This window comes from Dysidea avara, chromosome 5 (genome assembly GCF_963678975.1).
Source record: "Dysidea avara chromosome 5, odDysAvar1.4, whole genome shotgun sequence".
NCBI classification, from domain to species: domain Eukaryota; kingdom Metazoa; phylum Porifera; class Demospongiae; order Dictyoceratida; family Dysideidae; genus Dysidea; species Dysidea avara.
The window spans coordinates 41384531-41401506 of record NC_089276.1 but is presented as its reverse complement, the minus strand read 5'-3'; the positions used below and the strand labels follow the sequence as shown (position 1 = coordinate 41401506).

General features: G+C 37.1%; 1 protein-coding gene across 1 annotated transcript in view; it reads left to right on the top strand.

The window, feature by feature from the left end:
- Window positions 1–16976, top strand: part of LOC136255297 (hemicentin-1-like) — a 239616-nt gene that overhangs the window by 26100 nt on the left and 196540 nt on the right. The window contains exons 4-6 of the mRNA XM_066048025.1: window positions 294–614; window positions 864–1151; window positions 7381–7704. Of these exons, the coding sequence (XP_065904097.1) occupies window positions 294–614; window positions 864–1151; window positions 7381–7704 (933 nt within the window). The remainder of the gene's footprint in view (window positions 1–293; window positions 615–863; window positions 1152–7380; window positions 7705–16976) is intronic.

Here is a 16976-nt window from a genome sequence, read left to right as displayed (position 1 = left end):
GTTAGTTGAGTATAAAATTAATTATTACTGTAGGGTATTGCACCAAGAAATGTAGACAATACAATTATTGTTAATTAATTAACTCATTAGCTACTGCTACTGTAGCAGTATGGCATCTGCAGTAAGTCACCCATAGAAGCAGATTTCATATCACAAAATTAACAAAAATCATTTCAAGTGTCTAAATACATGTAACATGAGAGGCTTTTGTACTCCAGTAACATTTATGTATATGTATGTAGGTCATAGTGTGTTTTCATAGTTTTATTGTTGTACATATTTCACTGATACAGTTCAACCTACTGCTAATACCCCAGTCATGACCAATGCTCCAGAAGGAGACACTAGTACAACTATCACTTGTACAGCAACTGGTGTACCAGCACCAACAGTTAGTTGGACTGGACCAGATGGTAGTATTATGAATGATAGCAAATATACTATTAGTGACACTAGCTCATCTGTGATGGTAACTGATGGTAGTAATGAAGTGTTCCAGGTTACTAGTGACCTTACTATTATGAGTGTTGTACGAGGAGACACTGGAGTGTACTCTTGCGTGGTAACTAATGTGGTGAATACTGTACAGAGTAATACTACCCTCACTGTGATGTGTAAGTGATTTAATTAATGTGAAGTGTTGAAATAGTCATCTTTTGTACACTCTCAAGCATATTTTATTCACACCATACAGTAGGCATGTAACTCAAAATAACCTTCATAGCTGAATCTTTACTGTAGTCTAGGAGCTAGGCATTGCACTATAAAACTGTTGTGGTTATCATTTTTGTCATGCTCTCAAAACTGATTACAAAAGGCATTGTTATTGTTTTTTATTTTATTTATTCTACTGTCAAAACCAGATGCTCCAATATTTTTACATCAAGTGATGGACTACACACAAACTGAGACAGACGCAGCTTCCTTTACTTGTTCGGTTACTGGTGAACCAGTTCCTACCATCAGTTGGTACTTTAATGATGTTCCAGTGGATGTGACTAATACAGTGAAGTATGATGTGGTGTTTTCAGGACCTGGTCAAATTACCTTAAGAATCAATAATGTACAGTCATCTGATGTGGGTACCTACACATGTAATGCTACTAATGTAGTATCTAGTGACACTAGTTCTGGAGTACTGACTGTTAATGGTGAGTATGCACTTTTACTACAGTATGTGCCATTCAAATGCAACATTGTCTTGCGAGAGCGCAAGCAATTAAAAAACTTACAAATTAAAGGGCGTGGCACCCGTTTTGCTCACAAGTATTCAACCCGTTTCATTATGAGAGAAATACTCATGAGCAAAACGTGTGCCACACCCTTTAATTAGTAAGTATTTTAATCGCTTGCACTCTTGCACAAGACAACATTGCATTTCAGTAGTACCATATGTATTGCAAGTTCTTGTATCGTTTACTTATGCAACTGCACACACTGTAGTGTGACCCATGCAACCATGAACAAAAACAGTCTGGATATAAAAGGAAACATCATGAAAATAACTGGAAATTAAAAGAGCTGGTGTCTGGTGTGGACAAATAATTTTCAACACAATAAAAATTGGACTCTTGTCATTGACTCATATTCTATTTTCATTCTTGTGACTTACCTTACTACACCATGGGTTCACTTTTCTGCGAAGTGTGCGAAATGAAAAAAAAACAAAGAAATTAAAACAAAATTTTGGCCGTTTGTATCTCAAAAATGGCTGGAGTGATTTTCTTCAAATTTCTTATGTAAAATCTCCTACCTGGTCGGCACATCTGTAGCAAAATTGATTCCAATCAGTTAAGGGATCACACAGCTACATAGGTGTGAAAATTGCATTTTCTTTCTTCCTGTCGATATAATCTAATCCAAAACAGCCAAGCTGTAAAAAAAGTGTGCGGCCCTCAGAAAGGCTATGGTGAAAAAAGATGTGAAATCCAAGGTGGCGGCCAAGAAATGGCTGTGATGGTAGGTTAATGGTAAAAATTTTAATAACGACAATTCAGGTGAATTTTTGTGCCGCTTCACAAAATTTACCTAAATTGTCATTATTAAAATTTTTACCATTAACCTACCATCACAGCCATTTCTTGGCCGCCACCTTGGATTTCACATCTTTTCTCACCATAGCCTTTCTGAGGGCCGCACACTTTTTTTACAGCTTGGCTGTTTTGGATTAGATTTCATTTCTTTTTGTATTTGTATACCCCAAAGCCGGCCTATGGCCAGCTTTAGGACTTTTTTAACCTATATTTTTTTCTTTACTACAGGAAGAAGAAAAGATGAAGTAGATGTACTTTAAATAGTTTATCAGTAAATGTACAAATTATATATACTGTATAATACATATGTGACCGGATTTGCGAAAAGGGGTCTTCCACACACATCCAATTTGCCAACTTTGACAATTGATAACTTCAGATTGGAAAAAGCTATTGCCTTGAATTTTGGGCAGTGGTGAGCACCACTATAGCTGAATACATGGTGAAATTTTCAGGTTAATATGTTACTTGAACACTGAGTTATGGTCTCCAACGTTTACGGAATTGGATGTGTGTGGAAGACCCCTTTTCGCAAATCCGGTCACATATATTGATTACAGAATCTCCATGGTGGTTTCTTTGTAACTGAACACTCTACAAGGTGACTTCTTCTAATTGCTCTCTCTACAGGGTGAATTGTTTGTAGCTGAACGATCTACAAGGTAACTTCTTCTAGCTGATCTCTCTACAGGGTGATGTGTTTGTAGCTGAATTCTGTATAGGTGATTTGTTTGCAGCTGAGCTCTTTACAGAATGGTTTCTTTGTAGCTGAACTCTCTAAAAGGTAACTTCTTCTAACTGATCTTTCTACAGGGCAATTTGTTTCTGGCAGAATTTTCTACAGGGTGATTTCTTTGCAGCTGAACTCTCTACATGGTGGTTTCTTTGTAGCTGAACTCTCTACAAGGTAATTTCTTCTAGCTGATCTCTCTACGGGGAGATTTGTTTGTAGCTGAACTATCTACAAGGTAACTTCTTATAGCTGATCTCTCTACAGGGTGATTTGTTCATAGTTGAATTCTGTACAGGTGATTTGTTTGCAGCTGAGCTCTTTACAAAATGGTTTCTTTGTAGCTGAAATTTCTCCAAGGTAACTTCTTCTAACTAATCTTTCTACAGGGTGATTTGTTTGTAGCTGAACTATCTACAAGGTAATTTATTCTAGCTGATCTCTCTACAGGGTGATTTGTTTGTAGCTGAATTCTGTACAAGTGATTTGTTTGCAGCTGAGCTCTTTACAGAATGGTTTCTTTGTAGCTGAACTCTCTACAAGGTGACTTCTTCTAGCTGATCTCTCTACAGGGTGATTTGTTTGTAGCTGAACTCTCTACAGGTGATTTGTTTGTAGCTGAACTCTCTACAAGGCGATACTTCTAGGTGATCTCTCTACAGGATTCCTTGTTTCTAACTGAACTCTCAACAGGGTGATCTGTTCATAGCTGAACTTTCTACTGGGTGATTTGTTTGCAGCTGAACTTTCTAAATGGTGGTTTCTTTGTAGCTAAACTCTCTACAATGTGACTTCTTCTAGCTGAACTCTCTACAAGGTGACTTGTTTCTAGCTGATCTCTCTACAGGGTGACTTGTTTCTAGCTGAACTCTCTACAGGTGATTTGTTTGTAGCTGAACTCTCTACATGGTGGTTTCGTTGTAGCTGAACTCTCTACAAGGTAACTTCTTCTAGCTGATCTTTTTACACTGCATATTTGTTTGTAGCTGAGTTCTCTACAGGGTGATTTGTTTGCAGCGGAACTCTCTACATGGGAGTTTCATTGTAGCTGAACTCTCTGCAATGTGATTTCTTCTAGCTGAACTCTCTACAGGGTGACTTGTTTGTAGCTGAACCCTCTACAGGGTGACTTGTTTCTAGCTGAACTCTTTATAGGTGATTTGTTTGCAGCTGAACTCTCTACATGGTGGTTTCTTTGTAGCTGAACTCTCTACTAGGTAATTTCTTCTAGCCGATCTTTCTACAAGGTGATTGAGTTTTTTGCAGCTGAACTCTTTACATGGTGGTTGCTTTGTAGCTGAACTCTCTAAAAGGTGACTTCTTCTAGCTGAACTCTCTACAGGATGATTTGTTTGCAGCTGAACTCTCTACGTGGTAGTTTCTTTGTAGCTGAACTCTCTACAATGTGACTTCTTCTAGCTGAACTCTCTACAGGGTGACTTGTTTTTAGCTGATCTCTCTACAGGGTGACTTGTTTCTAGCTGAACTCTCTACAGGTGATTTGTTTGCAGCTGAACTCTCTACATGGTGGTTTCTTTGTAGCTGAACTCTCTACAAGGTAACTTCTAGCTGATCTTTCTACAGGGTGATTTGTTTGTAGCTGAATTCTCTACAGGGTGATTGATTTGCAGCTTAACTCTCTACAAGGTGACTTCTTCTAGCTGAACTCTCAACAGAGTGATTGATTTTTTTTGCAGCTGAACTCTCTACATGGTGGTTTCTTTGTAACTGAACTCTACAGGGTGATTTGTTTGTAGCTGAACTCTCTACAGGGTGATCTGTTCATAGCTGAACTCCCTATAAGGTAAATTCTTCTAGCTAATCTTTCTACAGGGCGATTTGTTTGTAGCTGAGTTCTCTACAGGGTGATTTGTTTGCAGCTGAACTCTACATGGTAGTTTCTTTGTAGCTCTACAATGTGACTTCTTCTAGCTGAACTCTCTACAAGGTGACTTGTTTCTAGCTGATCTCTCTACAGGGTAACTTGTTTCTAGCTGAACTCTCTACAGGTGATTTGTTTGCAGCTGAACTCTCTACATGATGGTTTCTTTGTAGCTGAACTCTCTACAAGGTAATTTCTTCTAGCTGATCTCTCTACAGGCCGATTTGTTTGTAGCTGAACTCTCTACATGATGGTTTCTTTGTAGCTGAACTCTCTACAAGGTAATTTCTTCTAACTGATGTCTGAACAGGGTGAATTGTTTGTAGCTGAACTCTCTACAGGGTGATTTGTTTGTAGCTGATCTCTATACAGGTTACTTATTTCTAACTGATCTCTTGAATTCTGTTCAGGGTGACTGTTCTATTAGGATGACTGCTCTATTAGAGTATCTCGATCTCGCACTTGCTACACCAAGTTGGATTTCGTGTTATATCTCCGTGGCTTTAAATCTGATTCTTCTACACCATTGAAGAGCCTTTCTAAGATGATAACTCCATCTGTACAGCGATTTTCAAAGCATTACCCCAAGTGGTTTATCTGGTAGGCGTGGCAAGCATAATAATAATAATAATAATGAAATAAAATAATTAAAAATTAGCTAATCTCGATTGCATAATTGTTACACACTGTTGATTTTTTCGCTGTATCTTCCTGGTTTTTAGCTCGATTTCTTTCAAACCACAAAAGGTTTAAGGTTCAATAGTTAACCTATTCACCCACCGATTTTCAGCTTCTTCCCATTCGCGGTTTACCCTGTAGGCGTGACAACATATTGGTGTTATTTTTCGTGCATAATCGCTCATAACTCTTTGCCTGTTTATGGTATTCCAGCCAAAGTTGGTACCGAGATGCGCCTTTATACCCCCCTTTTGTGTGCAAATGTCAAGGCAATCGGATAACGCTTTCGCGTTTTATAGCAGTTTTTGTAAGTGTGCGAAAAGAGGAAGAAAAATAAGAAGAAATAAAAAACGAAGAAACTAAGCCAATTTTTGAAGTCGCATATCTCAGGAATGCCTGAAGCGATTTCGCTCAAATTTGGAATGTGGAGTACTGAAGTTGGAGGGAATGTACACAGCAAAATTTCTCTTGTTTCATCAAGGCAGCACAGAGCTACGGAGGTGCGAAAATTGTGTTTTCTTTCTTCCTGTCAATATACTCACGGGGTTGCGCGCCGGCTTCTTGGGCCGCACGACACACTACCGTGTGTCTTGATAAGGCAAAAACCAACAAGTGTAAAATCACAGGATCAAGATACTCTAATAGAGCAGTCACTGCTGGTAAAAAATGTGTGCAAAAAATGTTGAAAAAAAGCTTACCAGAGTTTGAACCAGGGACCTCCATACCTAACACCTGCATCCTTAACCACTGAACCATTGCTACCTTGGCTGATCACCTCACTTAATTTCTGCTTTATAAATGAAATTTCTAGCTGAAATCTGCTTATAATCAAACTAAAGGTGGACCGATACTGATACCAGTATTGGTATTGACGCCGATACCAGTGTATCCGATCAAATTGGTATTGGTAGTACGAGGTACAGATACCACCAGTAGACACTCACCACTTCTATTAAACCATCTCTAGCTAAGTTTCCAGTGGCAAATAACTTAATTGGGCTAGTAAAGCAGCGAAAAAAGCCTTTGTTACTTTTTTCCAAGTATTGCTACAATTGCTCCGTTTGTATCCTAATATATTAGAGCATGTGAATCCTGTGTAATTAAATGACAGTGCGGTTGCTTCTCAAAGAATAAGTTTATGATTACTTGGCTTGCTTTTTCATAAAAAGGTTTGGCTGCAAGGTTGTAACTAACGCTGTAGAATTATTGGCCGCCCACGCAATTAATTGCCTATTCTGTTTAGGCAATGAATATTTTGAAACTTGATTGAACTGAGATCAATCAAACTGAATAATTACCTTGATATTTTAATAGCTAGCTATGTATCACAACAGTAATATTTCTTAATAAACTTGTCTAGGCTTCAATGCTTACTGCTTAGTATCAGTATCGGAAGATAATTTCAGTACAAATGCTCGTATTGGAAGTATTGGTAAAAAGTGGTATCGGTCCATCTCTAAATCAAACGTTTGTAATTTCATAGATCTACCAACAGAAGTGCTAGATTGTTCTAGAACATTCTATGTATGTTCTATTAGAAGTCTCAAAAAAATTTGCCCTCTATTAGAGTATTACAATAACATTATGAAATATTGAATTAAATCATGTAATGAAATACATTTATAAGTCTGTCTTCAATAATCATCATTGTATCTACATAGAAAAGAAAAAACAAACCTCTAAGTCAGCCATAGGCTGGTTTTTGGGGCCTTATAAAGTACAAAAAGAAGCGAAATCCACACAACCGCCAAGCTGTGAAAAAGTGGTATGGCTTTTAAAAGCCTGAGTGAAAAAAGTTGTGAAATCAAAGGTGGTGGCCAACAAATGGTTGCAATGATGTTAATGGTAAAATGTTTTAATAGTGGCTGTGTGCATTGTTAAAATTTATTAGCATTAACATCATTGCAGCCATTTCTTGGCCGCCACCTTTGATTTCACAACTTTTTTCACTCAGGCTTTTTAAGGCCACACCACTTTTTTACAGCTTGGCTGTTTTTGTGTTGATTAGATAAAACAACTACTGTATTGTGATGACCATTATTTTTATATTCACACAGTATCACCAAACATTACTAGACCAGTAGAAGGACAAGAGTTTATTATCACTGAAGGAAATAATGGATCAATCACATGTACAGCCAGAGGTTATCCTCCACCAACAGTTGTATGGCAGAACAGGGATGGGAGTAGTCTAAGTAATATGAGACTAGTATCTGGTAGTGAAGTGATGTCATTTACTGGTGTTGGTAATGTGACTAGTGTAAGTGTAGAACTGATGGTGACAGGAACTATGAGAGTAGACACTGGAATGTACACATGTTCAGCTAGTAATATTGTCAGTTATAATGTTACAGACATTACAGTGACAATCATCATACAATGTAAGTATTTAGTTACATATACGTATCTACTTAACTGTCAAATAATGTATCATGTACAGTAACACTTTCACATCTTAGATCAAAGGAGCGACCTCGGGCTGCATTTAGTATGTAGCTCAGGTAGCCGGGCTGCATACAAAATGTTAGCTGGGCTATATACAACTGGACAGTGATTATATAGATGTCGAGGCCAAAACCAATTGTGGGGATCGATTAATACTCACATGATTAGGATGCATGACTTGGATTTCAGCATGAAAACCACTCAGATGGAGAGTGTTTTGTTATCCTCGCCATCCTACGAGTTAACAAACATTGTGAACACTAGCACTATAGTTTATTAATCGATTGTTTCCACATGTTTTTGAATATGGACATGCCCCCATAGTGAAGCTATCACTCTGCACGGATTTACCACTCCACAAGCAAGCTTACGTGTCTAGGCCTTTAGTGAACTTCGTCCTTTTTCCATAAACAATTCAATAGCACTGATTAAAACAATAAACACATGTAATCAATATTATCCGTGATATCTCTAGGATATGTCCGTTTATCATAACCGAACATAACCAGAACATACTAGCTGCTAACCCATTATCGAGAATTTTAGGTATGCATATATAACACATCCAGTAGCTGCACTCATATTGGCTTTGGTGATTGATCACCCTGTACAGGCTATCAGCCTAATAAGTGTTACATATTAGCTGTAACACAGGGCATTCAGGCTTTGCCTGATATGTATGCCTTCTGCCCTTGGGAAGTCAGGCATGCATATCAGGCAAAGTCCTCATGCCCATGCTACAACTATTACGTATCTTTCAGCTTAGAACAATCACATTCAAGCATGTTTATGTAGTAATTAATTTTGCTACTAAAATCATTTTTGGCAACTGATGTACTTTAGTTTTACATTACCCAAGGTATGCTGAATTAAGGAATGCAAAATTAACACTGTCAGTTTGTTAATTTTGGATAGGTACTTCACAAATGTTCCACACAAATAGCTGGAGAATAAACTATGAAGAGCATAAAGACAGAAAACGTTGTAGATTGATAAACATGTACACTCATACGTAATTAAGTAACACAATTCTCATAATCATGATCATCCAGTAATTATTATTAAGGCAGTTCCACATTTTAAAACATGATAATCTGATATAATTTTCTAATGCACTACACATGAAAGACAAAATACATAGCCAATGCTTAAAAGTGTCACTAATATTCATTATTTTCTTATACTCGATAGCATATTCAACATGGCTCTATGAAACCTACTAAAATTCCACTATCTAATGGAAGTATATATGTTCAAAAAGAACTATCAAGTGTGATACTCATACGTAATTGTAGCAGGGGATGTTTATCTATACACATAAGTGCTCTGCCTGATATAAACATACTTGCCTTTGGGCCTAATGACCCTCAAGCTTATTTGTGTGTTTATATCAGGTAAAGCATAAGTATAATTATGTTGTATAACCTGTTATGTATCAGTCACCTAATAAATGGAGCTATGTCTTTCAGGTTTCTAACATTGATTGTGGACGACCTGGCCAAACATTGCAGTGATGTTACCACTACTGTACCTTAGCAGCCTGAAATATTACATTTGACTAATACTAGTATGCAGTACTTTATATGGGCTGTATCACTAACTTGCACCCAATGTTTGGCTCTGTCATGCTCAGCTTTTGTGATCACTTGATCACTTGTTAAAAATTCTAAAATGCAATTAGTAGACAGTTTGATTAAATGAAATGTACTAAATGTCACTTCTCTAATTCTTACTATCTATATTATGCTAGCTATAAACTCAATTGGACAAAACTGGCTATGACAGTAGATTGATAGGTTGAGAATTATTCAATAAAAATAATAGTGTTATAGTATATACGCATTGAGCTGAATCCTCAAAAAACATTTAATAACTCATGGATGCAATTACACACGATCTTGAAATTTGGCTCATTTGTAGTACTGCTTGACCCGCTAAGAATATTTCAAAATCTTTTTGTTCAAATGTCTGACATAATATTTATGGCCAATCAAAATTTTCACAATACATTTCCTATGGGAAGCCATACAAGCACAGTGTCCATTACAGCCCTTTCCCGAACTTGTGATGGAGGTAAACTGTACGTGTCTGTTGTTGACACCTTTGCTGTTATTGTTGATCATCTGGTTGGCTGAAATGTTAACTCTGTTGAGAAAAACTCCACCTTTAATTTTTATCTGTTTATCAGGATCAACTCAACTTGTACATACTATAAATATGTACCACTTTAACCATTGTTACAGCTCCATTATTTCTATTGTGTTAAGGAAGATTATGTGATAACTATGGGTGATGTCTATAACATCACGACAGTATTCACAGTCATCTGTTGTGGAACTACCTTTCAGGATGTGCAGATGTAGTTATCCATCTTATTACACCATATCTATCTTCCTACACACCATCGTAATGTGCATCATGGAAAGCATTGCTACATGGTGCATGTGATCCGGAATCTATACTGATGTACAAAAATCAGATAATAATTTAAATACAACAATTTTTATTAGTGCTGGTTTTTTACATTCACTAGTCATTATTATTGGTGCTTTCATATTCGTCATCCTGGGGATTCAAATCAGGCAAACTCAGCTTTCCCAAATGTCTTGTACAGTATGTACATGTAGTAATCGAATCTGTTACAATATAGCCATTTTCAATGCACACTAAACAACTGTTTACCTCTAATTACTTTGTTAAAAGTTGCACGTGGTATCTCATTACTCCCATCAGCTTTTATTATAATCATCCCTTTGGAGCAATTCTTCTTTCTCACTAAACACTGTTGATCATTCAAGAATGTCGTATAGGGAGCTGCCAATTACACTCATTATTTTACCTATTATGCTATGCTGCACTGCTCAAAATTTGTCTATTATTCTATATACCTATTACGCTCATAAATTATGCTCAATATTTATACCTCAGTTCCCATGTTTTTCTAGTAGATTTGCACTTTATAGAAAACAGTAAGTTGCTGGAGCACAGACTCTAAATCCTTTCTTGTTAAAATGCATGAGAAGGTCGATATACTCTAATAGAACAGCTGTCTGAGTATTTTCTGACTGTTCTATTAGAGTATATCATCAATCTTTTGTGATGTGTATTTTGGATAAGCAAGAATTTATGGTAATGTACAAGTGTTCTGCCTATTATGCTAGCATTATACTCAATGCTTTCAGGCACCTATCATGCTCATAATTATGCCAGCATAATCAGTGGGTTTCACTAATGTCGTACATATGTATACAAGAGTAAACTCCAGTGTCTCCCCATGCAAAACTCATAATAGTAAGGTCACTAGTAACCTGGAACACTTCATTACTACCATCAGTTACCATCAAAGGTGAGCTGGTGTCACTTATAGCATATTTGTAATATAACAAGTACACAAAAAAATTTGGAATTTTTAACCAGAGTAGTGTTATATCCCTACTGTGCTCAAGATACATACCATAATGGAAATGCACAGTAAGGATATAACATCTCTCAGTGTTTTACTGTGATTGATCATGCACTACTCCAACTTGTTTCAGCACCTTTTATCAGGTGCTGATTCAGCGGTGTAATAATTTTTCAGTAATGATCAGACAAATGTCAGACCAGCTTTATGGTTGATCTGACATGACTGCCAGCTAATCAGCCGACTGCACTATTTGCCTCAAAATACTTGTTAGCACTATGGTGGACAGTGACTCGACCTGGTTAGTTTAATCTTCTAGCAACAGAACATTGTTATTGCATCAACAACAGTAACAATGCAGGTGAGAGCCACGGCCTACACCCAGCCTTCCCTGACCTGACAAATGTCAGACCAAACAAGGAAATGGGTGGAAATCTTGCTAAATGCCCAATGACTGACCATTATAATCACCTCTGCTGATTTTTCATTGACCACGCCTACACTTTTGTGGTCCCTACTATACAGTACTATAGTACTGTATGATGTTTAAAAAAAATTGCCAAAACTTGAATTTTAGTCTCACTGCCTCACTGTCTCTCTGCCTGACTACAGTCGCAAGGCTAGAGGCCAAACAAAGTAGCACACAGCCACTATTTTATGCCTCAATAACAAACTCAAAAGTGGGATGTGCCTTTTGGGATCCCGACAAGTGTAGGAACACTGCATTGTCTTTTCTTTTATCTTCAATCAGGCTGCTTGTCTTCTTCATCCAACAAAACCTCATTGAGGCATTAAATTTCTGTATCAACTCTTTCTTTCAGCAGTATATTTAGATGCTACAGAATTATTTCAGAACTGGATTTCAGAAATGCCTCAGTCCTGGCACTACTATAAGGGGTATACTAGCGAGATATTTGCAAATGGGATCCCATTCGTGATAGGTTGCGACCACACTCATCAAATAAAGATCTAGAGTATGGAGACCACACCTCTTAACAGTCTTGTTAGCTATTTACGTAACTATATATATATATAAACAAGATGACTTCACCCCTTATAAGTCTAACTAGCTGCAAACCTTTGGCTGACTTGATATACTTTAATACAACAGTCATGTGTGATACTCTAATAGAACAATCAAACAATCACAAGTTAGACTGTAGCTAGCTGTGCTACATCAAAAAACTAAACAAACCAGTATTAAAAAAATAATTGAAAAATGAAGTAGGGGTCTATGCATTAAAAAGTAGTGAAACGAGATGAATGATGGTATTACAGCATAGCTCAGTGGGAAAGTCCCTACTTTGGCACATTAGCTATAACATTTATTTTGTTCAATGCCAAAATAGGGACTTTCCACTGTAATACTGTCTACTTTTTATTGCATAGATCCCTACTTCATTTTGTTAAATTAGCACTTAAAAATACTAGTATATATGGGAATCCCCCGGTTGCAAAAATGGTGAAGTGTGAGAGGGAACATACTCGGGAATAAAGTGGGAAATGGTACACCCCTTCGTTGTAACACTTCAAAACAGGACAGCATAGCTGGTGCTTGCATGAGATTGCTGTCAGCTCTCTGTTAACACAGTCCACTGCGACATGATGCTTAAGGCTTAAGTTGAGTTATACATATCTCGTAGTCACTGTAACACAAGGTCGAACACGAGGCAACTCTGTAACTACACAGAAACAACAAAAAAACTTGAGGTACGTGATCCATGAAAATAATTATTGTGAATAATTTGGAACCATGAAAATGAAATCATGAAATCCTGTTTTCATTTGCAAACATAAAAATTTTATAGTGTGAAAAATCTCCATGCATACAGTAAGTACAATAGCTATCTCAGCAGAATTAATTTTAGGCCTACACCTAAGTTGCAATGAATTACAAAGCTTTTTTTAATTTTTTTTATTTCAGATAATATGCAATACCATGTATGAAACTCTATGGTAAAACACAAACCTAACTAATCTTTACAATCATGAAAGCTTGTCACACCACGGTCGTAATGCACCACACCTGCAGTGACCCTTGGCCATTCACCCCTGCGGAACTAAATAGAATAGTGAAAACATGCTTCCCATGTGATTATACAGTTGGTGGGAATGAGGCTATAGTCAAGTATGTTTTGAGGCTTTATGGATGGAGAGGTAATCATGACAGAGTTTAATAGAAGATCAACCAGTTGTCCACCATTGTTGATGGACATTCAAAATAAAATGATTCATGGAAATACGGAAATCCTGATGACAGCAGTGAATGGAAAACACTATTAATGCACGCAGTGGTGGAAGAGAAAGACACATTAAATATGGAATGGTAACGTACTTCAGCTTCTTCCCTACCTGTTGGCACTCATTAAATTGAAATTACAACTGGAATGTACCTTGCCAACGTTTCTGAGAGACTAGGTACATATGTATACATGCAGCATTTTTGAATGGTTAGTGTTTTTTACTATTGGAAATGGCCAGTGATGTTAGTGGAAGCCAATAGTAGTGCTAGAAAGACATGCCAGCAAAACTAATGTGGTGAATAGTGTACAGAGTGATACTACCGTCACTGTGCTGTGTGAGTGATATGGTGTAAATTTAAAGCATTGAGGTTCTCTTGTATTGCTATGTTTCATCCACTATTTATTTCAAATCACTTAAATTTTTTAATTGATTCTAGAAATTAGACACTCCACCATGTAGAAATCTAATGTAGCCAAATAAGAATAATGCAGTATACAGTAGGTGATGAGTGTACAGTTCCACTTTATTATTTCTAAACAGTGAAAGTCATGCTCGAATACTACCTAGGTATAGGGCTAGGCAGATTGGAATATAGTGCCTGGTATATCATCTTGTATTTATCCGGATACATACTGTAGGTGACGAGTAATTGACTGCTCTATTAGAGTATCTCAATTTTACAACAATTTTGCACATCCAAGTACCAGGCTCTTGTCCCCAGCAGCATCACGTGTTTGCTTGTGGTGTAATTTAATAATCTTCTTGTCTCAAAAGGGTTGTTACAAACTATTATCATAGTTCACTCATGATAATTGCGGCGAGCCTAAGTGAACCCCACACTAGCGAGTCGATGGTACGTACGTCTCATTCACGAACAATTACAAGAAAACATGAATGACTTACAAATGCTTCCATATAAGGCTAGCGTACACAAAAATTTCCTGTGCAAAAATGGATTGCCCCCCACTGGTTGGTGAATAATATCTATGATGGTACGTACATTGCGTTCACAAACATTTCCTGTACGAAAACAGATTGCTCCACACTGGTTGGTGAATGGTATGTACATCGCATTCACGAAAGTTTCCTGTACGAAAACAGATTGCCCCACACTGGTTCGTGAATGGTATGTGCGTCATGTTCACGAAAATTTCCTGTATGAAAAAAGACCATATTTGTGCTACATGGTTTAGTATGGCTTAGAACTTGTTATCTACATGGACAGAGAAAACCAGCAGAAATGCCAGGTGAAGCAGAAGCCAGTATATGCTATGCACACTCGCAAAAGAAAGCCAATGAAACTGCAGAAGATACTGAGACAATCAATGCTCATGCGTATAGTTCATGACACCAGTAGCACCAACACTGCAGTTTCTAATTATCATTTAACAAGTGGCACATAATCATTAAATTTCATGGACATGTATCTATGTAGATTCATGGTAGTTAATGAAATATGAAGTGTAGCTACCAAAAATAGCTAGCAGTAGGTACATACTACAAGTCTTGCTCAAATCTGCTCTCTACTTCACCTACAAAATAACAAAACACACCACACGTCAATCATGCACAAATAGAATTTTATGCAAGGCTCACTCAGGCTCGCCCCAAGATGTTGTTAACATCTGTCTAGTATTGATGTAGTGATATTATTATTTCACTGAAATCTAGATGGTATATACCAATATCTTTTCAATGGAATATCGAAGTATACCAAGATACCGCCCAGCCCTACCTAATTCTGTCTTTATTCAGTATTGAAACTTCTACTGCAAAATGCTGCCTAGACTGAGGTGAAAATTGACTAATATTGTTCAGTGTTGGGATCTCTTTTGACATCGATGACAGATCCCGGCTGTTGTGGCTCCTCTAGCACATTCCTAGACTGCATATTTCGAGGGATCAAGTCACCACTGGGTCTGGGATTTTTTTCTGCAATTTTCAACATTTCAGTAACATGTTTCTAACTCCCTGTGTTCACAGGCTTTAGCCTTCTCAAAGGTCCCTTAGTAGAGCTGTTTAGCTAGCATAAATGAGCAAATTGTGCACTTTGTACAGAAAGTATGAAACTTTGCACAGAGTATCTACCTACCATGAAGTGTATTTTGAGATGTGGAGCTATCACAGATTTGACCTTTGGCATCCTCTGCAGTTGATTTTATACTCAACAATAGTGACCTTTGTCTATATATCACCCATACAACACTCAATGTGTTCAAACTAGGTGCCAAATTGAAGATCTTTATCCAATAAGAAGTTGATACTTGTTGCAAGCTCATAGCATATTCCATTTCAAAGTTATGGTAATTTTTACCAGCAGCAAATTCATATAAATCCAACCTCCCATGCAATTACACTCTTCATCTACATTCCTGTTTGCCACTCAATTTTTGTATATATATTTTTAGCTAATCATGAGCACTGCAGGTTACATATATAACCAAGAAGTGGAGAGATATCCAGGGGTGGGGCATGGGGATGTACCCTTCTCCCTTGTGGTAGTTAAATAAAGTTCATAATTATATGTATGTTGCTCTATCAATAGTTTTAACTACAATGGGGGTTCTGTAATAGTTCATTTCAGGGGAGGGGTGCTTTTGTATCCCCTTTTACCCCCTTTGACAAATAAACTCCTTAATCTATAAACCAAAATCTCAGTGGATATGTGAACAACAACTGTAATATTGAATGAAATACGTGACATGTGTATTTTGCCTGGTACAACAGCCTACCTGTGAATACTAGCATGAGATTACCTCTTGTCATTCTCAGGTACTGTAGGTCACTCTCAGGTACTTTAGAGGTTGTAGCTGAGAATGTACCTGAGGGAATCTAAAATATCCTGGGTACATGGCATGCCCCTTTAGATGCAATGTGTGTAAAACTAGCTATGAACACAAAGATCATTATGCCATCATCCCCCATTACTCTCATTGTGACTCCCCTTTAGTCATTTCCTAGATGAAGGTCAGACTGATAGTATTGTTTCTAAAACCCGTAAGCTAATTTTTTTTTTGCTGTAAAGCTTTGGAAAATACTTTTTTGAAATAGTTAGCTTTTAGCTATACTTGCAAACATGAAACACATTTTGCTATATAGAACCAAATTGTGACCGAATTTTGGAAAATTACTGATATGGGAGCATTTGACACCTAAAATATTTAATGATCAAATCACAAACCTTATAGTGCAAATGTAGTTGTTAATGGCTGTAAGCCATTCTCAGTAGCTTAAATTCCAAGAAAATTCTTGAAATATTTTTAAAACTGTGCCATGGTCTTATTAGCAAACATGGAAATTGTAATTATTTACACGTGCACCCATATGGGTAATTTTCCAAAATTCAGTCACAATTGTGAAACACAAATTGTCTAGTTGGTTATGCCCTCAGACTCCACTACATCCAGGGTGTGTGTCTCTCTTAAGGCAAATATATATTTTTAAGGGGACACAAGATGTAGGTATAGTTTAGGACCATAATCTCCCTATAGTCAGTTCGTAAAATTAGTTATCAATACAATATGTTAGGTAGGTATAAGGCTTTTCAGCAAACATGACCGA